The 27,357-nt window shown below is 44.4% G+C and overlaps 1 protein-coding gene across 6 annotated transcripts in view; it reads left to right on the forward strand.

The window, feature by feature from the left end:
• Positions 1–27,357, forward strand: part of TENM4 (teneurin transmembrane protein 4) — a 607,970-nt gene that overhangs the window by 508,849 nt on the left and 71,764 nt on the right. For all 6 annotated transcript variants that reach the window (XM_064441474.1, XM_064441478.1, XM_064441476.1 and 3 more), the window contains 3 exons: positions 445–661; positions 15,347–15,466; positions 23,953–24,214. In XM_064441474.1, the coding sequence (XP_064297544.1) occupies positions 445–661; positions 15,347–15,466; positions 23,953–24,214 (599 nt within the window). The remainder of the gene's footprint in view (positions 1–444; positions 662–15,346; positions 15,467–23,952; positions 24,215–27,357) is intronic.

Genomic DNA, 27,357 nt, shown 5'->3' on the forward strand with positions numbered 1-27,357 from the left:
GGTGTTATTCACTATTTAGTCCTGCTGAAAGCCACCCTGATAGTTTGGTATGATGCAATGTGCCTGTGATTTGCAGAGGAGAGCAGGATCAGGGTACGAAAGCCATTTGTATATGGACAGGGAAAAAAACACCTTTTGGGGCTCTGGAGTTATCTGAGTGACTGAGATGTGAAATGGCACATCCCAGAATTCACCTTGAAGATGCTTTTTTTAAGGGTCTAATCTCATATGTATGTGTGTTTTCATATATTATTAATGCATATTCATGTTACATATTAATGCATATTTGACGTTCTTTACTGGGGCTTTAAGGGAACATGCCTTACTCTGTGTGGGTGTAAATTCACATTTTTCTGTTGTCTGCATTGGAAAGAGTTCTTGCACCCTGAAGCCTACCACACACCATGTTACTCTTGCTCTAAAATCTTCCTTACCCTTCTGCAGATGGCCTGGTGGATTGCATGGACCCAGACTGCTGCTTGCAGCCACTGTGCCACGTCAATGCGCTGTGCCTGGGCTCCCCGGACCCCCTGGATATCATCCAGGAGACACAAGCCCCCATCTCCCAGCAGAGCTTGCATTCGTTCTACGATCGGATCAAGTTCCTGATCGGCAAGGACAGCACTCACGTCATCCCAGGAGACAATCCTTTTGAAGGAGGGTAAGTGAATTTTGGTTTTGATTCAGTAAGTGGTAAAGTGCTGGCCATTTTAAGACATGGAATGGCAGCAAGATGCAGAACATCAAAGCTGTCTAAGGGAAGTAGATATCTGAAGAATGTTGTGGCTGGTGTAATTCTGCTGACTGTCTCCTCATCTGCAATGTCCTGCCAGCCAGTAAGAAGATGCTTCTCTCCCAATGCCAAGGGGCAGTTGCGTCTTTCCTGCTTTCTCTTATTTCAAGAGGTGAAAGTCATCCGTTCAGCAGGGCTCTTCTAGTTCAAATGACTGACGTTTTCCAGGAGTATCTCCTAAAGAGCAATGGCAGACCTTCTTCCACTGACACAGCCAAAAGAGAGGGAAATTAGAATGGTATTTACAATCTACAGTGTGAGAATTAGAGAACTCAAAAGAACTATGTTCAGCTCTGGGACCCTCAATATAAAAAAAGGACATGGGCCTGTTGGAGCGGCTCCAGAGGAGGGTCATGAAGGTGCTCTGAGGGCTGGAGCCCCTCTGCTGTGGGGCCGGGCTGGGAGAGCTGGGGTCGTTCACCTGGGGAAGAGAAGGCTGCAGGGAGACCTATAGCAGCCTTTCAGTACCTGAAGGGGGCCTACAAGGAAGCTGGAGAGGGACTTTTTACAAGGGCATGTAGTAACAGGACAAGGGGTGGTGGCTTTAACCTGAAAGAGGGTAGACTGAGATTAGATAATAGGAAGAAATTCTTTACCGTGAGGGTGGTGAAGCAGTGGCCCAGGTTGCCCAGAGAGGCTGTGGATGCCCCATCCCTGGAAGTGTTCAAGGCCAGGTTGGACGGGGCTCTGAGCAACCTGACCTAGTGGAAGGTGTCCCTGCCTGTGGCAGGGGGCTGGACTAGGTGGTTTTTAAGGTCCCTTCCAACTCCAGCCATTCTATGATTACTATAACTGAAGAAAACCTTACAGCCTAGGGAGGGCTATTACAGTGATCTCCAATATAAACAGTAAACTTGAATATATATCAGTTTTAATACTGAGATATTCTTTATCACTGCAATCATCATCACAAAACAGGAAGTGGCAAAGAAATTTTACACAGTTCACTTCTGTGACTGCATCTCAGCCATGTGTTTAAGGACATGCCTGGCTGTCAGGGGAGGTCATCCCTTTAAAATCATGTGCTTATAGCAGGACGCCATAATACCTACCCTGGGGTGTCAGATTCTTAGATCGTTCAGTGTCTGCCCTGAATGTTGCCTTTGAGAAGTGGTGACCCTGAGCCAGGAGGTGGTTCTCAATGCTTGGGTTTGGACTCCATTGAATTCCACCCAGTCATTAACTGCTTACTTCCAGTTTTCTCACACACAACAGTGAATAGGTTGGCACTGAAAATATACAACCCTTGTGTTTGCGCGGGTATTTATTTCCGCACTTGCATCCCAGCAGGCCTCTCAGGCCCTTCTGCTCTGACCTAATGCTCTTCCATGAAGGGACTTTGCCAGCATCCCTTGGGTACCACCTCCCATGTATCGCCACCGCCGGTGGTCTATCGGCTGACCTCAGACATGAACCACTTAGAAGCACACCAGTGTCAGGGAATTGGCCTGATGTGATAGTTTCCCTGATTTGTCTTGCTTCCAAGCCCTTCAGAGTCCAAGAAAGCTGACGACAGTGATTCAGATTAAGGCCAAACACTCATTATGTTGCAAACTTGTACTTCGTCAGCATTCTGAAGATTGCAGGTTCTGGAGCTGAACAGTCCAGGCTCTGGACTAAATGTTAGCACAGTGAATTCTCTGCTGCCAGTTGTTATGATTTGTTGCTGTAAAATCAGGCCTTGGAATATAAAATAGATTATACTCACAACTTCATTTTTCTGATTTATTTAGGATTGTAATACCTCAGCTGAGTTCACAGTCAGAAGCCTTTCCACAGAGGACTCTGGTATCAGATCCATGTGTATCTGTTCCAACAGAGAGTTTTGCTAGATGCATGTCCGTGTTTAATGAACTTCTCCATACAACTAAAGAACTATAGCAGTCTTCATACATGTGTAATAAAAGTTTGCAACTTCTCTTTAAAGGCTTCTTGCATTCAGCTGCACACAGAGGTGGGGGGAAGTAATGGAAATTTGTCATTCATACAGGGAATTTGTTTCTGGGAGTGCCAGCAGAGGACCAGCAGAAAGGCTGTGTCATTTAGGGCCGCATAAACTCCTACCAGAGTTACATGTGTTTGACAGATCTGATGGTAGATGTCTATGTAGGAAGGAGTTACTAACCATCTGTAGACATCCTGCTAAAGAAAGATTCGGGATTCAAAAAGAGCACCTGCTAGCAGAAATGTTTATCTGGCATATAGATTACTAGAGTGAGGGAATGCAGAGATTCGAATCAATAGGAAGGGTTTTAATGATTGTTTTTCATTAACTAATAAATGAGGCTTCTTGTTCCATTTAAGTTAACACAAAGAATTTTACAGAGATAGTGACAATTTATGAGTTTGTCATTCTTAAAATATCAGCATAGGGCGTGCATTACTAAATATGGTCTACAGATGTGTCACCTCAAGCTGTGATTGTATTGCATCTCTCAAGTTAAACATCTTGACTCATCACAGGAGTGGTTGCAAGGAACAGTGAAGGACCTCAACAGAAAGTATGTTTTTCCCCGAGACGGCACCACGGCACAGAGTCAGGCTTATCAGTCTGTTGGGTTGCTAAAAATGCCATTACTCTTTTGGGATCTTAAAAGATACCGTGCGTTCCTGTTAGTTCTTAAAGATCCTATAGATCTGGATAAACTCAGCCACTGCAAATGTTTTCTGCTTACTTGGCTTCTCCTTGTAGTTTCAGTTGTCTGTTTTCACCACCTGGAAAGCTGAACCTTTAAACAGCTGTCTCTTGTCACCCTGGAAGTGCTTCAGCAGTGGTCAGACAGTGACTGCTCCATGGTGGAGCACGGGCTGGGACCACCTGGGACGCAATTAGTCTGGGCAAATGAGCCTGACTGTATCCGTACGTGCGGATATGCCCTTTCTTCAGTGGCGGTCTCACTGTTGAATCTCCCTCAGTTGCTTTTACAACAGACAATTGATAACATCGCTCTTACCCATGGAACTGCTTAGTGTCTCCATGAAGGTCACAGCAGCACCTGGGGGCAAGATGAACCATCTTCATCTCTCCTCCCAGCTCCTAGTTCAATAGCTTGTCCAACAGGAGGGAGGGCAGGAAAGCATTTTGTTCTGATGGAGGGCTCAAACATCCTGCTTTAAGATAACCCTCTCCCTTCCATTGCTGCTGCTGTGATTCATGAATCAGAGAATCATTAAGGTTGGAAAAGACCTCTAGGATCATCAAGTCCAACCGTCAACCCACCACCACCATGAAGTCACCTCCTTCTTGCTGTGGATCAGGACTGTAGATTGCTGGGCATGGGAAGCCCTACGCCTTTCTGTCCCAGCGCCATTATCCCCATGGGTCAGGACTGGAGCTGGGTCCATGCCACTTGCAGTCCCATAAGCAGGGGACGCAGAGGTGACATGGACCTCTGCGTCCTGCGTGTCTGATGTCCCGCAGAGACACCTGTGGCACAGACGCACTCATCAGTCACGTCAGGAACCACGGCCTCCTCCTCAGGGCTTTACCAGGTCGTGGCTGGCTGGTTACCACTCGTGGGGGGCCCACAGCACGTTTGCATTCCCGTATGGCCTATGCGGCAGTGGCAGCAGTGTGAAGGAGATGACTAAGTATCTATGAAATATATTTCTTGGGCTTTAGAAACGCAGCTTAGCTACCCTTTAGAGAGAACAGCAGTGCAGATCACCTAATGGATACAAATAAATGAATGCTTCGTGACAGCTAGCCTTTGAGTGAATTTATTATTGAATTACACTCCGGCTTTTTAAGAACAAGCTGAGCTGACAAGCTCTCTCACCACTGCAGAAGAAAAAGAAAGACAATGATAAATTACCCTGATGGATAAAGGTAAAGACCTTGTCTTCTCCAAAATACCAGCAATTATATATTATTCATGTTTGGGAAGAAAAAATAATCATTGCCCATATTGAAATGAGTGTTTATGATGATAAAGCAAGTAGCTAAATTAAATTCTGAATGCACAGAATGTCTTTTCACATCATTTTGATGAACAGATAACAAGTACTCTTCTGCTACTTGATCGTTCTTGTATTGATTTTGAAACCACTTACTCTTGCTGTTTGCTTTGTATTTTTAAGCCATTCTTAGTTGTCCATCACCATAAGGAGCAGCACAAGATGCAGTGGTGTCAAGTTGTTGACTTTCAAGTAGGACACCTGATATATTTGTTCTCTCTTGAGAAACAGTGTCAGAAAATTGCAAGAACAGGCTAAAGTCCTGCTCCACAGAGTCTTTTATGTTAAATGTTAGCACAGGATTAAAGTACCTCCGAAAACTATGTGCAGAACTGGCATTTTTTCTAAAGAATATTTGAAAGTAAATCAGGTGATATTTTAAGTAGGTGTGTTTTATACCCCTTATTTTTTGGGACACATTGTAATATGTGGATATATGTATATTTGTGTGTGTGTATATATATATATCTATAAGGAAATGTCCTCAAGTTGCACCAGGGGAGGTTTAGATTGGATATTAGGAAAAATTTCATCACCAAAGAGTTGTCAGACATTGGAACAGGCTGCCCAGGGAACTGGTTGGGTCACCATCATATGAAAAGACATGTAGATGGGGTGCTTGGGGACATGGTTGAGTGGTGGACTTGGCAGTGTTAGGTTTATAGTTGCACTCAATGATCTTAAGGGTCTTTTCCAACTTAAACAATTCTATGATTCTATCATTCTACTTGCTGCCAGCAGTATTAACCGATCCCAGTTACGTGGGCAGCTAGAAGTAACCAGCTTAATTATAAAGACACATCATGGAGCAGGATCTGGTATCAGCTGCAAGAGTAGTCCCTTATTGCCCTAGGTCAGTACCTAAGTACAAAAAGTAGTAAGTTTTCATGGTTTAAAATTCTGATCAGAATTAAATTTGCATGTTTCTTTTTTCCACTGCTGAGTGACAAGGTATCTGTAAACATGTCACTCCACCTCCCTGTGTCCCCGCGGCGTGCCAGGCTGTACACCGTACCTTACTGATCCAGCTGGGGAGGCTTACACAAGCACTCTTAGATACTAAGATAGACAGGTATGTTATAAATGCATCTGTGCACTATCTTACTATAAATAAATGGATGGTTTTTATTGTCACAGTTAAACTTTCTCAATCCCAAGCCCTATCAAATCCGAAACTAAGAGTATTGATCATAGCCAAAGAATAACTGAGAGAATAGGGGAGGATCAAAATGGCTTTCAAAACATTTCAGTGGTACCTCTGGTTCAGTTCTGGGTGATTTGAAGGGCAGGTGTCAAGAGGATGGGGCCGGACTCATTCAGTGGTGCCCAACGACAGGCCAAGGAGCAACGGGCACAAGTTGGAACACAGGAAGTTCCCCCTGAACATGAGGACAAACCCCTTTGCTGTGCGGGTGCCAGAGCAGGGGCACAGGCTGCCCAGAGAGGCTGTGGGGTCCCTTCCCTGGAGACATTCACCCCCCGCCTGGACGCGGCCCTGTGCCCCTGCTCTGGGGGTGCCTGCTCCAGCAGGGGTGGGACGGGGTGAGCTCCAGAGGGCCCTTCCAACCCCCACCAGTCTGGGATTCCATGATTCTGTGATTTTGAAGAATTTTATGATGATGTCTTAGTATCCTTGAAGAAAGATGTTCAAAACACCTTCTCCTTTCCTTTCACCCACTTCTTCCCACATCTGGAGGGCTGCAGGTTCACCCCAGCAGATCTTCCTGAGCTTCCTTCACAGGGAAACCAAAGTGCTCTGTCATTTATGTACTTTTCCATCAAGATAAGTGTGATTTTGATACAGCGAAGTAAAAAACGCTTCTTTTCTAGCTGAAGACAAAGTTAGAAGTCAAAAAACCCAAACTCATCAGGTGTGGTTTTCTGCTGATGATTTCTCCTGAGACGGCTGGTCCAGCCCATGGCCCTGGCCCGGCTCCAGCAGGATGCGGCTCCGCTGGGCTGGCAGCAAAACGCCGTGGGTCGGAGGCACCCACTGACCTGCAGGCACCCGGAGCCGATGCAGGAGCTTATGAGGCACAGCAGCTCCGCAGGTTAGGGCAGTTTTGAAAGAGAAATGCTCTGTTTAAGACTCTGCCATAGCTACTTGACACCACCCAGCGCCCGTGAGACTGAGCACTCATGGCACAGCACGGTGCCTTCGCTGATGAGAGCGGGGTCACATTCTTCTGTATTTTAAACCAAGCCAACACAGCACCTCTTCAAACCCTCTCCTTCCCAGCGTTCCTGTCTTCCAAAGGCATCGTCCTGCTGTTGTTGCTTTCTGCTTAAATGAATTACTTATTAGCAACAAATCATAGCTTTTTGAAATATAGGAGAATAACGATGAATATTCAAAGATTTAGTATTTTTTATTTTGGTAATTATTCCTTTTAAGCACAGGAAAGCATACTTTTAAAACTTACCTTTTCAGTGTACAAGGCATAAAGATATATATAGCTATGGATATGGATATAGATGCCTTTTCAATGTTTGCCTTTTTCTTTTGATTTTAAATTTTATAATATGGCATTATTTCTGTTGTAAAGTGTTTTTGAGTTGAACATGGCATCATTTCCATATAATAAACTAACGGAATATATGCAGCTTACTTCCACTTAGTGGAATTTGTACCCACAGGACTCCATGAAAGCAAAGATCCTATCCAATTTTATGTTTATTTCCATAACATAGCTAGTGTAATCGCAATGTAATTTTATTCCCCTTTCACAAGTGGCAGTGGAAGGAAGTCCTGTGTAGTCATTAGAGAAACTGGGGTGCAGTGTTTAACAACTATTTAAAAAATTGAGTATTTATTACGAAGCACAAACTCTTGAGCAGGATCTGGGATCTTCCTAGCGTGATTTGGGCACGCTTCCAGCATCAGGCAAGGCAGCTGATATAAATGCCGCACCACCCTGTACCTGGGACTGAAGGTCTCAGGTGATACCTGTGTATCTCGGAGCTCTCGGGGTGTGCAGAAAGCTGAACTCGAGCCTTCAAACTCCCAAGCAGAAAAACAAAACTCCTAATGAGTTAAGTACCTGCCGGGTTACGCAGCTGCTGACGTGCCCATTTGGTTTTAAGAGTCTAAACGACGGTATAGATGCTGATGTATTATTCTCTTGGATCTGTCACGTAGATATTTGATTAATATTTATTCAATATTCAAGGTGCGTTCCTCCGACAAAAGAGCAGCCCACATGCCTATTGTTTCACATTACTCGTTGATAGACGTGTCTGACGTGACAACTATGAGCTGAGTCAGTAGCTCCGTTCAATGTAATAACATCACTAGAAACTGCATATCCTGTTCAATGGAGAGATTTGATTATTTCATTACTGCGTAAGGCTTCTTCAAACAAAACACCAGCTCACTGGTGTCATGATTCTCAAGTGGGACGCTGGCATGTTCATTCTGCAAAAAGCTGGAGCTTTCCACCCCAAGCTTGTTGCTGCCTCACCCTGCAGAGGTTTGCTGACCCCAGACCAGACTGGAGGGCTTCAGCACCCCTCAGCCAGCTTCGTGTAACATCTCCTTTCCCACTTTAAAACCGCAGGGGAAACTGGTGTAAGCTGATCCTGTTGGCCTTGCACTGATGGGGTTAAGTTCTGCCTTGCCAGATCAGCTTTGGGGCGGTCGCCTCTAGCTGTTGGATGCTAACAGCTGAGTCCAAGTACAGTCTTCAACCATTTCAGTATATCAGAAAGAGCCTGTCCTTTGAGTGTGACATTTACTTGCTAAATCAGTTAAAACCTCCTACATAGAAAAAAAAAAAATTTTTAAAATCCCAATCATAAAATCTTACATATTTTATTGAACCATTTTTTTTCCCTAATTCCTTTGGATCATTACAAATCTATCAGACAGCTTATATGTAGTTAAAGAACTTTCCCTAGGACCATCAAAAAGAGAGCTCATTTCATAATTAACCTGGAAATAATGTATTTTTCCTTCTGTTCCACTTGATTTTGCTTTCATGGTGCCTCGAATTCAATGGAAGGAATTGCTTTTATTTTGGCTTTTCTGCAGAGCTGAACATGTGGCCACAGCTTACAGAATAAATACCAGATGTAAAATACAATAATAATACAGAACTGGTAAGTTCTGCAGATATTTTTTGTGAAGCCTTGACATGGATACATTATTCATCTCTGAAAGTTATCGCACCATAAAGTCTTTACCTCTCATAGAAATAATGGTTATAGGATCACTTCTGAAAAATTACAAAATGAGCATAATTCAGTATTAGGTGGAAAAATTATCTTGCACCTTATGAGCTACTGAACACCTGACTTGGATTTTACAGACCTAAGAAAATAGGAGTGTAATTCTGTTTCTCTGAGATCTTGTACAAAGCAAGAGAATGGTTCTTTGGTTGGACTGGAGTGAGGGAGAGAATCATCAATTTTTAAAGCATTCCTTAGTCAAACACATCGTGAATAGAAGGATTCTTCCCTGAAACTTTGCAGCAAAGCACAGCCCAACTTTATTACGCGTTGCATTCCCTATAAAACTCTGTTCTAAAATGCTTTCACTGAAATAGTAAAACTGGAGCCAGTTTTATAATTTCAGAGACCAGCATCGGTGTCTTTCCCTCTTTATTTCCCATTTGTAAGTCTTCCCGGAGCAGAATGCAGGCAGATGCACGCAGAGCATGGGAAACTGGACAACAGCTGGTCACAAGACCAGTCCTGCTGGTGAATACTACAAATATCAGATGAAGGAGACCCACTGCTTTGATACTGTGAGGTTAGACTCTAAAGAGACAAGAATAAAAATCTGCATCTAGAGGTATTATTGTAAATCTTGATTAATAAGCGCTTTCCTCTGTACGACCAATACCAACCTCACTAGCCGCATTTGTAAAAGTGCTGCTTTTTCCCCCCGCCTTAAGACCACTTAAGTAATGGGTCTTCACTGAAGTGTTTCATTCCGTTGGCTTTACTGTGTGTTTTGTTGAATATCTAAAAGACTGCGGAAGGTTTCTTGCAAAATGTTAACGGTTAAGGACCATACCCACATAAAGAATCATCAGCATCTCCTGACCCTTCAGCGATGGGACCTTATAAATAGCTTCACTGAGTGGGTTAAACAAACAGAACAGTTACTGTTTCTTGCCGCAAACAACTTAGAATTTACTTTATTTTCTTGAGCCTGGTCAGAGCTGTTATAAACTTTGCTCTTCATCATCCACTCTTTCTCTCCTGGGTCTCCCACTCCATCAGCTGCTCAGAAAGTTGAGTGGCAGCATCTGTTGCAAACCATGTCTGTCGATGCCGTTTTAGCAAGTCCCAGTCTGGGACTTGATCGAATGTCAGGGCATTTAGTCCCTTTGTCAGAGTGACGCTGGCGTTCTGGTGCTGCCCTCGCTGGCGAGCTTCTCTGCTGAGCCTAATTAATGATTTGTATCCCAGCTGCCCAACACGTGCCAAACCCTTTCAGAAACTCACTTGTGCTCTCCGTGGTGGTGTGGGAGTCTTTCTGGATGACTACTCTTTAATTTTCATTTTTTCACATTAAAAAAGCCTTTTTTATTTAAGAGGGAACTCTTCAGCAGGATCATTTCCATTCTTTTTCCTAACCTTAATTCCTTAATTGAGATGGCAGCTAAGATCAGTAGGCAGGTTTCCAAGTTAAGCTTTTCCAACAGCTAAAACTGAACTGAAGAAGCCAGGCAGGGATTGACTCAGTTCAGGGAAAGACTATCAGGAGTTTTTTCTGCACAGTTAAGAGTCAAGTGGGCAGGGTTTTTTTTAGACAGCTTTTGAGGGAAATACTGCCAGAAGCAATGAACTTGAATGTCTGTACGTTCTGCTGTTTCCTCTTCTTCTTTTGTCCTTCATCTGCCAGCTCAGGCATTTTCTCCGTGTCATGTGTTTGATCACGATGCCCTTAGCTTTTCACCTAGCGTTCTGCCAATGTTCCCCTCTATCCTAGTATTAGACTGCCCTGAGGTTGTTTAACGTGAGACAGGTGCATTCAACCCAAAATGGACGAGGTACATTTTGCTGCATCCTGTGTTATTATCAAGCAAAAAGGTCACAGCGGCTAAAGCCGTGAGGTTGTGTTTGTAACGAATGACTGTATTTATAGGCACTTATCAGCAAGGTGCCTGAGCGTGTCTCAGATGAAGTTCTATGGCAACGTAAAAAACCCTATGCAAGGGATTAACAGATTACTCCAATTATCCTTCTAAAGTCTCTGTAAGGAGGGGATGTGCCTCGATCGCTGTTTTGCAGGTGGAGTACAAAGTGATACAGACTAGCTGGCATGACCAGTGTCACACAGAAAGTCTGTAGCAGAGGAGGAAATAGAACTCAGATCACCTAATTTCTTAATAATGCTCTTCCCAAGGAGTAATAACTTTCTAGATTTTTCATTCTATGGTGCTCTGTTGAAGTTTCATCCAGAGCAGAAGGATAAATCCCATATATATAGATAGATAGATATAGAGATAGAGATAGAGATATAGATACACCAATTAAATACATAAGTGATAAGTAAGTTCAAAGGAATGAAGAGATTTCTAGTGACAAATTAAAATATTTATTATGAATAACTTGGCTGCAGATGGCTAAGCAGTCGCAAAAACCATCTTTGCTCATGTGAAACCTTTAAAGGAGAAAGCACAAACAGTTATGGTGGAACTATCTGAAGGAGCTGCAGAAATTTGTTGGGGGAGCTTTCCCATGGTGCGTATCCTCAGTCAAGGGAAGAATATACATTTCTTGCAGCAAAAGGCGGTTTGGGATGCATGGAATTTTCTTTTCCCAGTGAGAAATGTTTAGCAGAAGCAGTATTTTTGTCTATTTCCCAATGCCGAGTGCAGTGTCAGCAGAAACCATCTATAAATAAGAAGTATTGGAAGGGCCAATGTCTAAGTTATGACACATTGGATCAGAGTCAGTATTAAAGACAAATCTTTAATGTGCTCCCGTAACGTGAAATGGCTTTTGGGGAATTTACTTTTCTGGCTTCTGTTCTAAAGCTGGTTTTGTCGGCTTGAATTTTGTTGACAGCCTGTCAAACTTTTTTTATATCCGAGGAATGGGAAAGTAAAGGCATCGGTGCAGCCCTGCCTTTTTTGCCACTGTGGCCCAGATCTTTCCAGGAAGACTTAATTTTCTAGGGAATAAAGGATGACTTCACAAAGCAATGGTGTAAAATTGTCTGATACACCATCTGGCATTCTAGATAGCATTTTGACAATGATTTGGTGTTTCAGGGAAGCTTTTATGGACAAATTAAAAAAAAAAGTCTAATTAAAGACGAAGAAAAAAAAGCAGACTGCTGTTCATTGTAAAACAAGAATCCATACAGCCTGATGTAAAAGTAATGAAAGAAACAAACAAAAAAAGAAGCCAGAAACAGAGGCAATAGGTGGACTCTGTTAATAATTCAATGGGAAGATGAGGCTCCAGCTACGAGAAATTAGATTTTGTTCAGCTGCAGAAAACACTCTGAACTGGCAGGCCTAGACTAATAGAATAAATCTCTTCTATTAACGTGAGAGATAATTTTATGTAAATATATGGGGAGACCTTCTAGTGGAGCTGAACATCTTAGCAGTACCACTTAACTTGTTTGCAGTGTAATTGCATTTAGACCAAGGTCTTCTGAAGGAAATGGCTGACTAAATTAGCATTAACCAGGTTCCTGGGGGGCTCGGTGTGTTGTGGGTAGTCGATCTTGCCTCCAGAAAGGACATGTTGACACCAGAGAAGCCAGCTGCTTCCAATGCACTGCATTAACCATTTTCCCCAAGTGGGGCAAATTTTGTCACCCAGGGAAGGAGATTTGGGACTCTATAATCAGGCAGAGTCTGGGCTTTGGTTTTCCTCCAGTTTCCATCCCTCCTGTTTTTAACTGATTTCAGATTTGTGCATGTTGCTCCAGCTTTTTATCACTGCGGTTTGGGAAAGATGTCCCCTTTGTGGGAACATCTTTTCTTATAGCATGTAAATAAAGCTATTGTTATAGGCCTTGGGAGGATGGTGGATGCAGCTGGGCTTGCTGACGAGCTGCTTCTCTGAGAAGAGATGCCAGCGTTGTCCAAGTTAGCGAGCACGTAGATGTGCTAACAGTCGGAGTGCAGTGCCGCGAAGCATCGTCTGGAATGGGAACCGAGGCTCGTCCTGGAAGGTGGGAGTTCAAATGCATTTGTTACCGCTGCCAAGGCGAGAGGAAGCTCTTTGACTGTCCATGTTGTGCTGGTGCTTGTTATTGAAGAAATAGTTGTCAGTGATATGTAACGGACCAGACGCTCGCTGATATAAAGCATATCCCCCATTAGCGTGAGCTGAGGATCTAGGCCAATGTACTTGCAGTATTACTTACAAGTTTGCAACTGCTTGGACACGTGCTTTATGTAGGACAGCAGGAGAGACACCTGCAACATGTTGTGTTTTTTCCTTTGGTTGCTTGTAACTCTTGGAAGGAAGAAACAACAGGTGGAATTATCCTTTTTAGGTTCACAAAATTGTATGATCTTGTCTCTCAAGTATTTTAAAACATTCGTAGTCCCAGTGTTGGCTTGAATAAGTTATCAGTAATTCGTGAGTCACTCATGCTCAGGTGCTAGTCTCCAAGCAACAGTCTGTAGTGATTCCTTGCCTTCGACAAAATTGCAGCCATTTCATGAGAAGCTGAGAGAGGACGGATTCAAACCCTTCCTTGGGTCTCTCTAAAAGATGAAAAAGGAGATGGGACAGGGTGGAGGGGATCAACCTGGGAAGAGAAGGCCCCGCTTCTGCCCTTAGCTCAGACTCGTGATTAGACATACTCACTTTGTGCAAAATTGCACTACAGTTGGTGACCTGTTGACTTCAGTGGGGTTATTCCAAGCACTGATGTTTTTCCAAGCATATGCCATGGCACCGTGATCCTTTGAGTTATGCTTTGCCTGCCTGTTAGAGAATGATGTGCATAGTGCTGTACGGGAATATTACTTTAAATTTGTTGTATGTGGGAAGGTGAGTTAGAGCCTTCAAAGGGAGAAGCAACAGAAGTATGAAGAATACTATTAGCTCCAGAGCTGGGTTCAAATCTCCAACGTGGCTTCTAACAAGTCAGTGATGATATATCAGACAAAACTCAGTGACAGAAAAGTCATTTCCATTATCTCATTTTCCTGTGGCCTGTTCCAAAACTGTATATGAATCCAGTCACATTTGAGGCTGCTGACACATTGTGGTTGCGCTTCAAGAATTTTTGTTAATATTGGAGCTCTCTATTTAGATCAGTAGGAGTTTTGTTTAAGACTCCCTGGCAAATGGTCTGTTTTCTGTACTGTGGAATATGCAAATAGTGCAGCCCTTGTTAAATAGAAATTATATTTTATCTCCTTGCATGATAGAATATCAGATTTTTAGGTGGACTGTAAGAAAATAACTTGATCTTTCCCTGATGATCCGTGTTTATGAAATCATCTTTAGAAAACATTGCAGGTATCATCCTTTGCCTCAGTGAACCAGTAAAGGGACATTTCTCAGTTGATGTGGGTAGATAGCAAGCGCAGCTGGGATGATTTCCTCTAGCTGAGATCTGGTCCTGCACCTGTAGAAACATTGGCTTTCAATCTCTGCTCTCCAGCAGGACAGCAGTTAGGAAAATCACTCACTGGGTCACGTTAACACACTGACACCACAATTTGCTGTTGCTGCTCAGAAAAATAGTTACCTTCAGCCAAAAATTGGGTTCAGACACTCTCACAGACGTGTGACGCTTTGTCTTTATAGGAAGCTCCTAAGGTAGAGGCATCATAATGACTTAGAGGTCTGGAAACAGACTTTGGAATAAGAACCTAGAAAATCTATCTTTGGCTTTATTGCAGATTTTCTGACTGTCCTTGGACAACTGAAAATCACTCTGTGCTTTAGTTCCTCTCTCTGTAAAATACCTATCCTGCAGTATTAATCAGTGTTTGTAAAGATCCTTGAAATCCTTAGTAAAAGAGCACATTACAGAGCATAGAGTAATTGGAATAGATGTAGCCTATAAAACAGTGCAATCTGCCAGACTTGGAAAGAAAAGACAGGAAGAAAAAGCCCGTCCTGTTAACGTGCTCAGTTCCCCAAGCAGTTTGTAGGGAAGCTATCTGAACCTAGCAAATCATCTGTCGTGGTTTTCCCAAGAGTCGAAGAAATGAGCCATCAAGCCCCGGTCAGGGTGCTTCTGTGGCTTTTGTGCCTTAAATATGTCCGTGCAGTGCTTGGTAGGTTTCTGTTCTTTTTGATTCTAAAATGTGCTTTGCCCTTAATTAAGGCAATATTGTCAAGACACTGTGAAACTTGCTTATAGCAAATTCCAATGTGATGTTGTCAACCCTACAGAAGTCCATTGTTAATGGAGTATATGCTTTTCAAGAGTAGGATAAAGGTAAAACCTCATTTTAGGTGTTGAATGTTCTTACACAACTCCTGAGCAAGTCTTCAAGAGTAGCATCCCACCATCAAGACACACACGGCATGGCCACCAGCTTTCCAGGGCATAAGAGTCTAGGCTTCTGAATCCACAGGGTTCCCAGCCACAGAAGTAGAGAAGAAACCTGAATTTGTCAAAAAACTAACTATTCCTTATCACTTTTCTCCTTGCAGACACGCATGTGTGATTCGAGGCCAGGTGATGACGGCAGATGGGACCCCTCTAGTTGGAGTGAACATCAGCTTTGTCAACAATCCTCTTTTTGGGTACACAATCAGCAGACAAGACGGCAGGTAGGATGTCTTCACAGGATTTACAGTGTTCAAGCAGCACTTACACCATTATTACCATCAACACTAAAGAGAAACTCCTTCCAAGAGCACGTTTATTGTTGATACATTTTGAAGATGTTGATGCATTATTGTTAGTTGTTATGGGGCTACATCTGGCTGGCAGCTGGACACCAGCGGTGCTCCTAAGGGTTCAACTCTAGGGCCAGTCCTGTTCAATATATTTATCAGTGATCTGGATGAAGGAGTTGAATGCACCATTAGCAAGTTTGCTGATGATGCCAAACTGGGAGGTGCTTTTGACACTTTTGAGGGACAAGAGGCCTTGCAGAGGGATCTAGATAGGTTGGAGCATTGGGCTATGATTAATGGGATGAAATTTAGCAAGTCCAAATGCTGGGTTCTGCACCTGGGACAGAGTAATGCCAGGCACGAGTATAAACTGGGAGAGGAATGGCTGGAGATAAGCCCTGAAGAAAGGGATCTGAGGGTGCTGGTCGTGAGCAGGCTCAGTATGAGTCAGCAGTGTGCCCTAGCAGCTCAGAGGGCAAACCACATCCTGCGGTACATCGAGCACAGTATAACCAGCTGGTCAAAAGAGGTGATTATCCCGCGGTATTCAATATTGGTGTGGCCTCACCTTGAGTCCTGTGTGCAGTTCTGGGCCCCGCAGTTTAAGAATGACGTGAAGGTAAATGATGCAGGGAGACCTTATTGTGGCCTCCCAGTTCTTAAAGGGGGGCTATAGGAAGGATGGGAACAACCTCTTTAGCAAGGCCTGTTGTTACAGGCCAAGGGGTGATGGTTTTAAACTAAAGGAGGGGAGATTTAGACTGGATATAAGGAAGAAATGTTTTATGCTGAGGGTGGTGAAACCCTGTCCCAGGTTGCCCAGAGAGGTGGTCGATGCCCTATTCCTGGAAACATTCCAGGTCAGGTTGGACAGGGCTCTGAGCAGATGTCCCTGCCCATGGAAGTGAGGTTGGACTCAATGACCTTTAAAGGTCCCTTCCAACCCAAAACATTCAATGATTCTATGTTTCTAAGATCCTTGAAGGCACCTGGAGGAGGGAAACAAAGCTGGTGAAAGAGCTGGAAAGAATGTCCAGTGAGGAGTGGCCAAGGACTCTGGGTTTGTCTAGTTTGGAACAAAGGAGGCTGAGGGGCGACCTCATTGCTCTCTACACCTTCCTGAGGAGGGGAAGTGGAGGTGCTGATCTCTTGTCCCTAGTATCCAGTGGCAGGACACAGGGGAACAGTTCAAGCTGCATCAGGGGAGTTTTAGACTGGACATTAGGAAGCATTTCTTTGCTAAGAGGGTGGTCAAACACTAGAACAGGCTTCCCAGAGAGGTGGTCGATGCCCTGAGCCTGTCAGTGTTTAAGAGGCCTTTGGATAATGCCCTTAATAACATGCTTTAACTTGGTCTGCCCTGAATCAGTCAGGCAGTTGGACTAGAAGATCCTTGGAGGTCCCTTCCAACTGAAATAGTCCTAGTCTAGTCTAGTCTAGTCTTATTATTTATTTTTATTAACTTTGTGATATCACCTAGAATCTTTAGCCAACAATTGGGCAATGCAGTGCCCATGCACGTAAAGAAAAGATGTCTCCTGCTCCCAACAGCTCTTTTCTTGCCAGTTCATGCTGAAATGATTAGGAAGCAGTCGTTAAGATTACAGTTGTGTTAGAGGCAAGTGCTTAAAATCTGAGCAATCACGCTCAACCAAAACAAAAGCATTGCAAATTGGGAAAGTCTTTCTTCTTATCTTTTGTCTGTCAGTGCTAATTGGCTCCCTTTCTTTTAAGAACAAAAATGAAATGTGAGGGGTTCCAGCTGCACATGCTCTATGTATTGACTACTAACCACTAGCACTTTGGAGAGAATTTATAGATTTTAGCACCTCTCCAATCCACAGCTTTTATTAACGATTTGACTTGGCCAGAGAAGCTGATAGAATTATAATAAAGGGGAAACATATGCTAGCAATGTGTGCTTAATGCTGCCTTGTTCATGCTTGGGAGGGTTTGCACCTACTGTAACACTCATCGTGACTTGGAGGCTTTCCAAGTGATGCTCCACCTCTTGACGACATGACAAAAAAAATCTGAATAATAAAAAGGCATCCCAGGAAAATTAGTGGTCTCCTTTGGAAAGGGATGACTCTGGAGCTGGTGCCTTTGTATTGCCCATAGCTTAGGCATTACTGCAAAAAGAAGAAAGTCTGGACCCTTTATGGTGTGAGTATCTTTGTCAACCTTAGCGAACCTCCTTTGTGTGCAAGTGAGATCCAAACTGTACTTTCAAGATAAGATTGCTGCTTATAGACCAGCACAAAATCTGTGTGTATTAGAACAGATAAATATGCCTGCAAAATTCCTGGATGATAATGCCTGCCATAATCTTTTTTCATCTGTTTCCTTATCCTGTATATAATACCCAACTACTATGTGTAGGTTTCAAGCATTTTGAGGAAGGGACCACTTCTTTGCTTTTCAGTTGTGCTGTTCCTAGCACATAGGGCCTTATCTTAACCTTCACCTCTAGGCAGCGAACATACTAGTAAGCTAAACAGGACCAGAGCATGGAGGTGAGCGCTGCTATCCCAGCCCTGGACCTCTGCAATATTTGAGTAGCTATCTCTTTCCAACTCCCACACAGTAAAAAGCAACTCCCCCCAGATATAAGCCTTATTCTGCCGGCAGTTCAAGCCAGGGATGTTCCTCTCACACCTTGTCCTTCCCAATCTCCAGCTGAGCAGGGGCCCAGGGCAGAAAGCAGTGCAGCTGGAGCATCAGTATGCTCTACCAATCTTCAGTTCCTTTGGGCCTGCTGCCAGCCTCCAGAAGTTAAATTAGTTTCAAGGAGTTCAGTGCTGCAGTTTGCTGACTCAAACCCCAGCAGATACTCGGCTCCGAATGACAAAAATGACAGAGAACAGCTGTCTCGGACAAGGGAATCTGTGACCAAGTGGGATTCATCTTGAAGCTGGGATTTCTGTCAGCAGCTGCTGGTGGTCAGTCTTACCCCCAGACTGCACGGTGTCAGCTCTTCTGATTTCACTTTCTTCACCATCCTTTGAAATCAATCTGCTTCTGCAGAAACCTTGTGCAGGTCTGGTGCAACGACGGACATTCAATAAACTGTCCAGTTGCAGTGCTGAGTCTCTTGAATCATAAAAATACCTTCCAAAGTTGTTTGAGGCATACGTGCAGGTATTTTCTCAAATGAATGGGCACAGCAGTGCATCTGTGTGTTCTGGAGGTAATAAATGGACAAGTGAAAGCCATTCTTTTAAAGAACACCAGAATCCAGTGACTTCCTTAGAGGTGAGGTCTTCTAAAAATTACCTTTAAGAACATTCGGGCCAAAATTGTCAAAGCAGAAAATGGTGCCAGACATCTCTCATTTCTAATCCTAGCCTTGCTGCTGATTTAGCAGGTAGCATTAGATGCATCTCTGAACCTTCCTAGGCCAGCCAACCAGCCTGTGACAAGGAGATAACATTTATTTGCTTTCCTTACTGATCAGTATAGCATTTATTAAATACTATTTGTATAGTACTTTCAAAATCACATGAAGAATTATTGCTACTACAGCTATTACGATTTTTCAATGCTCTTGGGAATCTGGAGAGGTCCCAGGTGACTGGAAGCTGGCAAACAATGTCCCAGTCTTCAGGAAGAGCAACAGCGGTGACCCCAGTAACTACAGGCCCATCAGTCTCACTTCTGTGCCTGGTAAAATTATGGAGAAGATTATTCTGGGAGCTAGTGAAAAACACCTGAAACACAGCGCAGTCATTGGTCCCAGCCAGCATGGGTTCATGAGGGGAAAGTCCTGCCTAACAAACTTGATTTCACTCTATGACAAGGTCACCCACCCAGCTGACCAAGGGAAGCCAGTCCATGTGGTGTTTTGGGATTTCAGTAAAGCTTTCGATGCTGTCCCTCACGGTATCCTCCTGGACAGAATGCCCAGCACACGGCTGGATAAACACGTAATGCAGAGGGTCACAGTAAGTGGGGCTACATCGGGGTGGCGCCGGTCACTGGCGGGGTTCTGCCGGGATCTATCTTGGGGCGGGTACTCTTTAATCTCTTTGTAAATGACTTGGATGCAGGACTTGAAGGAACACTAATTAAGTTTGCTGATGAGACAAAACTGGGAGGAGCTGTTGACACTCTCGAGGGCAGAGAGGCCCTGCAGAGGGATCTGGACAGACTGGAGAGCCGGGCAATCACCAGCCATATGAGGTTTAACAAGGGCAAGTGCTGGATTTTGCACATGGGCCACGGCCCTGGCTGCACAGACAGATGGGGGGAACGAGGGGCAGGAGAGCAGCTTCACACAGAGGGACCTGGGGGCTCTGGCTGACGGCAAGCTGAACATGAGCCAAGAGCATGCCCTGGCAGCCCAGAGGGCCAACCATGCCCTGGGGGACACCAAGCCCTGCATCGCAGCCGGGCGAGGGAAGGGATTGTCCCGCTCTGCCCCGCGCTGGGGCGGCCTCACCTCGAGTGCTGTGGGCAGTGTTGGGTGCCGCAGGACATTGAGGGTATAAAGCTACTGGAGAGTGTCCAGAGGAGGCCACGGAGCTGGGGAAGGGTTTAGAGGGGAAACCGTACGAGGAGCGGCTGGAGTCCCTGGGTTTGTTCAGCCTGGAGCAGAGGAGGCCGAGGGCAGCCTCATGGCGCTCTGCAGCTCCCTCCCGAGGGCAGGAGGAGGGGCAGGGCTGGTCTCTGCTCTCTGGTGATCAACGCCAGGACCCAAGGGAATGGCAGGGAGATGTGCCGGGGAGGATGAGGCTGGGTATTAGGGAAAGGCTCTTCCCCCAGAGGGTGGTGGAGCCCTGGAACAGGCTCCCCAGGGAGCCATCACGGCACCAGCCTGGCAATATTCCAGAAGCACTTGGCCAAGGCCCTCAGAGCCATGGTGTGAATTTGGGGTGTCCTGTGCAGGGACAGGAGCTGGGCTCGATGGTCCTTGTGGGTCCCATCCAACTCAGGGCATTCTACGATTCTGTGATTTCTATTCTGTGTTTTGACAGTTTTCAGTCATTTTCTGATTAGAGCATGGCTCTCTTCTCATCAGCTTTTTCACAGTGCAGTTTTTGCGTGATTGAGTCACTTTGGTTTAAAATGTTGATATTCTTAAGCAAGAAATAGCTTCTCCTGAACTACAGCAGCAGACTGGGGGCATTCCCAGTCCACTGCAGTGCAGAGTCATGTGGGTCATCTGGACCATCTTCGGTGTCATTCTGGTTTGGAGCAAAAATGGGAGCACACGTGCAAGCAGTTCCCTTTTTCCAGGGGTTATGAGATAACTGCATAAAACTCACTGGCTTTATTATTTGGCATATTCACCATAGGAATATATACTTTTGAAAACGTGCACTGAGTTGCCTTAAATTGATTTAGCAAATCAGTTTACAGATAGCAGGGCAATAACTGTGTTTTAAAGTAAGGGAGTTTAAAGCCAGAATTGGATCAGTTTAGCTAGATTGGTTCCTAAGCTGATTTTGTTGCTTTGGGTTTGGCTTGTTGGGTTTTTTTTGGCATGACTAAGTTTCAAAATGAGTATCATACGTGAAATTTCAGTTTTAAAATTACAGTGAGCTGAATTTTTCACCCCTGTAAGTGGGTTGACTCTATTCCAGGTCTCTACAAGTAGATTTCGCTCCTATTACAATACTCAGATACAGCCTCTAATAGTGAAATCCTGGTCCTGTCTAAGCCACATTACTTAGTCTGGGCAAAGATCTTTGATAACTTCAAGACTTCCATGTGTTTTTAGCTTAATTATTGTGACACAGACCTTTTTTTCAGATAACAAGGCAGCAAGATAAAATGACAGATCTCAAACCGCTCTATTGTATCCATGATTTCTCTGTTAAGCAAAGTTAGTGGATGGATTGAAGTAGTGAATTATAAACCACATTTTTAATTAAAGCTTTACATTTTATTAAACTGGCAGTTTATACAGGCTGTAAGTCCCCAGTATCCCATGGGTGCGGGCGCGGTGTTAATAAAACAGCAGAAAAGCCTCCACACTGTTTCAGGATTGTGTACCTGCCATCACATTCAGCAACTTTGGCACAGCTCTTTCAGAGCAGAGAGATGAGAAAGGGTTACACCTTGCTGTGGATTTTTATGGGGGTTTTTTTGAGCCTGCTTTGTGGATAAATAGAGAATTTCATCCTTTGCCCTGTCTCTCCAGAGTCTTTTAAGAAAAACAGAACAATATGACTGTACAAGTATGATTTTTTCAGAGTGATAAAAAAGACATCAGAGATCAGCAGCAAAACCAGAAATAAAATTATCTCGTTCCTTCAATCCCAAGACAGTTTTACTCTTGTTAAATTTGATTTCGCTAAGGGAAGCTGGGAGTGAGGTGTTTTCAGTTTGGGCTTTTCTGTTTGGTATTGGTTTTAACTTTTGTTCAGTTCATCAAGGTAACTTCAAAGCTGCACCCTGTGACTCTGGGAAAAACGGCTCATGAGCAACAGCGTCTGCTAAAAAATACTGCCTGTCTCTGTTTTCACAGCTGCTGGAGCCTGACATGGTGGTGGTGCTTTCCCCTCTGCATCCTGTTTTGGGGGTGCGGGAGGGGGAAAGATGTTTCCCCCCAGCAGGTTACCATCCCTGACCCAGGCTCAATAAAGCCAAGAACCACTCACAACGGAGTGAAACGGAGGTGTTTCCACATAAAAACTCTTTCCCACTTGCCTAAAAACTTGTTGAGCATCATTTGTAACGTTTGTTTCTTTCCTCCCGTTGCCCCTTTCGGTGCCCGGATTCATGCAGAGCAAGCTTCTCCCTCCTAGCCGAAGGGCTTGCCAAATGCTAATTGACTGTTAAAAATGTTCTCATCAAAGCACAAATGCTGCGCAGCTTTGCTGGCAAGGGCCAGCAAGTTACTCGTCAGGCTGTTGCAAGCCAAGCAACATAGGTCTGGGAAGCTCTTGCCCCCACTTGAGTGGTAGAATAAACATGTCCTTAGCTTTTTAAAATGCTTTCCACTCCCTCCCGTGGATTCAATTTAAAATTCTTTCCTGAATAACTTTCTTTTCATAATTATATTTTCTAAATGGCACCTCAGTCTATTGGCCATGAAAAAAAAAAAAGGTTCTCCTGAATGATGGCTTGCCAAAGTCTTTTTTTCTGTTTAAAATAGTTCCTACCCGTTGCTGCCCCTCTGGGATTTTTGCAGCCGATCTGAAAGCCTCATAATTAATTTAAAAGATAATTTTAAATACTTTTTTCAGCTTCTTTCTTATCGTGTAATTACAGGGTGCATCGAGTCTGACTCTTAGCTGTCAGAGTGCTTTCAGACCCTCGTTCTCAGGATGCACAGAGAGGTACCTACTTAAGCACGTGGCTCGTAAGCACGTGAGCAGCTCCGCTGCAGCCAGCGAGCCTATTCACGTGCTTAAAATCTCCGTGAGACTGTCACACACTAGCGCCAAGCTTCAAAAGTGAGAAGCAGGGATGAGAAAACTTTCTTTGCCTGAAACACACATTTGGCATTGCGACCGAATAGCTACTGAGAAAAACACCAAAGCAGCGAAAAGGAGAGGCTTTCAAATTGTGCTGAAATCCCTTCCTGTCTCAGTTAACACCTCTTTTTTGAGTCTATACATAGTAGATGCATCCTGTGGTGCTTCATAAAATCTCCATCGTGAAGTTTAAATACAAAACTAAGATAAAGCCCAAACCCCTATCCCAACATCTTTACATTCAGAGGAGGAATATTTTCCTTATCGAGGTAACACCCTTTCGTACAGCTCTGTCCATTAGCCCGACATAACGTCCAACACTAATGCAGGCAAAAAAGCCACTTTGCTGGAGGTAGCATGGGGCCAAGTTGCAGACCACAAGCAGTAACTTATCTGCCCTGCTCTAAATGATTAAGAGTCAAAAAAGACAATGTGCTGAGTGCTGTGGTACAAAGACTGCCTGCCTGGGGTTCATTTCTTCCCCGTGCCTTGTGCAGTAGGTCCCCGACTGGGCTCCACATGTTCCCTGGGTTGCATTAGGTATTAGTCAGGTTAGCAGTGATGCCAAGACAATTTATACGGTGGTGTGTCAGAGAAGTTGCTTTCCAAACAGTTTATTTCATCGTGTGAATTGATCCAGTCTGTGACTGCGTTTAGATGATAAATACTTAAAAAAGAAAGAAAGAAAATGAGTACGTATGGTCAAATAACACTAGAAACGCAATAACAAAGATAAACGTTTGTCGCAAAGGAAGGGATGGGTATGTTTTTAATATATGTGAGTACAACATCCAAAGAAGCTGAGTTTGTACTCCTGCCTCTGCCACTTGCTCATACCCAGCTAAAGCCTCTTTGGGCTGTAGGTTTTATGCTTGCAAAATGTGGGTAATTATATTTCCTGCGATTTTTTTTTTCTGGGGTCCTTGTTAAGGAATTGGTACAAACACACAGGGTGGTGTTTGCACTAACTTTGTATTCCGTCTCTTAAAACAGCTTTGATCTCGTTACCATCGGTGGCATCTCCATTATCCTGCACTTCGAGCGGGCTCCCTTCATCACCCAGGAGCACACGCTGTGGCTGCCATGGGATCGCTTCTTCGTGATGGAAACCATAGTCATGAGGCATGAAGAGAATGAGATCCCAAGCTGTGACCTCAGTAACTTCGCCCGGCCCAACCCTGTGGTCTCCCCATCTCCTCTGACAGCTTTTGCAAGTTCCTGCTCAGAGAAAGGGCCTATCGTTCCTGAAATCCAGGTATGAACCGAGGGGAACATAATCCAGTTCTTTCTCTGCTTGTTTTACCTGCTTTGAGCAATACCAACACAACTATTCTGTGTCTTTCTTATTCCCCTACTTTGCTGAAAAGAAGCATTCCCCATTTGTTACACCATTTTTCAGACACTGGCCAGGAGCGCTCACTCACAAGCAGAGATTTAGCCAGAAGGCTTGTTTTCCCTTATCCCTGAGAGATGGAGGCACAGCACTTGCGGCCAACAGTGAAAACCTGCTTTGCTTTCACCTCTCATCCGCAGGAGGTGGGCTGGGACCCCCAGATCATAGAATCGTAGAATGCCCTGAGCTGGAAGGGACCCACAAGGATCATCGAGTCCAAATTCTGTCCCTGCACAGGACACCCCAAATTCACACCGTGTCTCTGAGGGCCTTGGCCAAGTGCTTCTGGAATATCGCCAGGCTGGTGCCATGATGCCTCCTGGGGAGCCTGTTCCAGGGCTCCACCACCCTCTGGGGGAAGAGCCTTTCCCTAATACCCAGCCTAACCCTCCCCTGGCACATCTCCCTGCCATTCCCTTGGGTCCTAATGTGACCCACCACAAGCCTTTGGGCAGCCCTTTGGCATTCAGTATGCCCAGCGCGAGGCTGATGGACCACTTACTTACACTCTAATGCCTTTATTCTGTTCAGGAGCAAATTTCACCCCCTGGGCATTATGGACCTCGGTGGTGAGTGTCAGGCATGAACTTTCTCAGGGTTTGAAGGCATACCTCTCACGCTACAAAGGTGCTGAGATGTGCAGTCAGCCAGCAGACGGCTGGCAAGCAGCCAGCCTGTGGAGCACCTGGATTTTATTGCATTTCATGACATTTGGGATAGATGAGCAAAGCAAGAGGCTTACCTTTAATTTCTAGTCCCTGTTTTCCTTTTTTAAGGAAGTGTGAGTCAGATAAAGTAGTTTAACAACCTGCTGTGGATTCAAAGTATTTTGCCAAATGGAGAGTTGGGTTTTAAACTGAATAGTCCAGACAACTAAATTATCCATTTTCCTTAAAAATGCTCACCGTGTTGACACACATGGATGTAGCAACATTCAAGCTTTCCTTTCTTGGGCATGTTATTCCCTGGGTTTTAGGTGCCAACATTTGGCATGTCCTGGGTACTGCTTTTAGTGACAAATAATAGTCTGCCAAGGCAGAAATAACAAGTGTAGCAACAAATTGTGTGCTTCCTGCTCGACTCCGTCAGGGTTGCGATAACATTAATGAGGAAAAGAAGGCACTTTATATCTTCTAATTTTAATACACCAGGTACTGAACCCAGCAACAAATAAAGCTAGTAGTCTCTTTCCTCTTCCCTCTGGACCAAATCCTGTGATCCTTTCTCACACTAATTTCCAGTTGCAGTCACCAGGTTTGTCCCAGCGTAGTTACTAATTAAGTCCTATGTCTTGTAAAGTCCATCAGATTGCAAATTCTTGGTTTGGTTTTCACATCTCTTTTTTCCAAAACCAATAAGCACCGTGAAAGGTAACGTTCAGCGCTGCCTGGGAAAGAAGCAAATATTTGATACAGTGCAACTATAATCATAACCTCACTCATTATTTGGTAGGACACTCGTTAGATTATGTTAATTTTATCTATTGAACTAAGACGTTCTAATACTCCTCTCCAATAAGAGTGTGTGTCTGTCTATCGACTGTGAAAACAGCCGGGGAAGTGGATCATAAGCAGTGGTTTGATACAGTTTCTTGGCTATAGATCACAGAATCACAGAATGGTTTGGATTGGGAGCGACCTTCAGAGGCCATCTAGTCCAACCCCCTGCAGTGAGCAGGGACATCTTCAACTCGATCAGGTCACTCAGAGCCCCGTCCAACCTGGCCTTGAATGTTTTCACAGATGGGGTATCGACCACCTCACTGGGCAACTGGGGCCAGTACTTCACCACCCTCACTGCAGATGTTTAGTGCCATTTGAAATGTCCTGCAGATGTTGTGCTTGGCCTCCAACTGCCAATCCAGAACGATCCCCCTGTCACTGTCCTGCATTATATCTGCCAACCCCTTGTGAATGTCACAGATAACTTGGGCATCCCAAATTGCACTAGACACCTGTAGTTGTGGAATCTAATTAAGAACTAGGTGGGATTCACTCTGAGATTATGGCACCTAAATAAGGTGTTCATGCACGGTCATCTGGATGTGTGCTAGACGCCTGAGCTCCCATTAAAGCTGACAGAAATCTAATCAATACTGTCGGCAGAGCCTACGGATCAGTTAAGCTGACCATCCTGAAGGTATCTGGTTCCCACTGACAGTACTGGTTAGATGTCCGCTGGCTATAATTGATGCTTACATACCTACCTCACATGCACGCACGTGTGTGTCGCCGTCTGGCTTTAGGCGCTTTAAACTGGAATTGAATCCCACTCTCAAGTTTCTGTGGCAAGGGCAACCTTCTGAAGAGCCTGTCTCTGCCCATTGGCCATGGAGAGACCTAGAAGAGTAGCTCAGAGCAGACTTCTAACTTTTAGGTTCCTACGTTTGGATAAGATGAATCCCGAATGTGAAGAGCAGGACTCTTCCCACATGCCAAATGATTGAGCTAAAACCCGTAAAACTGTATTCCTCCTCCGATATTGCCAGCTGAAGGCTAACAGAGTTTGTGGTGCACAAGTATACAAAAGAATCTGATTTTGTGGCAGAGTCCTGACTGTACTTCAGTTAGGAAGTTAACTGTTTTTCATTTCTATACTGGATATACATACAATAAAAAATAACCTAGCCGTCAGTTTCTGCAGCTGCATATAAAATTAATTTATAATACGCAGTTCTCAGTAGAGAAATGTTAAATATAAAAGGTGTGAGCACATAGCTGGGAGGAGGTGAAAAGCGGATGGCAGGGCTGAGAAAGAGATTTTGACAAGTGGGCAGATAGGAACCTCATGAGCTCCAACAAATAAATGCAGTGTCCTCTACCCGGATACATTCAAAAGACCAAATAATACATTTGAAGTGTTTGATTCAGGTGTCTAAAGAGAGATTTGGTGCCATTTAAGATGTCTAGAAGTGTCCCTTCAGGCCTCCAGCTGCAGCTTTAGAAAGGCGGAGATCTCAGGAAGGTCCATGTTAGATCTGTCACCTCCTTGCAGAGGTTCTGGAT

Source organism: Phalacrocorax carbo, chromosome 1 (assembly GCF_963921805.1).
Source record: "Phalacrocorax carbo chromosome 1, bPhaCar2.1, whole genome shotgun sequence".
In the NCBI taxonomy this organism is placed as follows: Eukaryota; Metazoa; Chordata; class Aves; order Suliformes; family Phalacrocoracidae; genus Phalacrocorax; species Phalacrocorax carbo.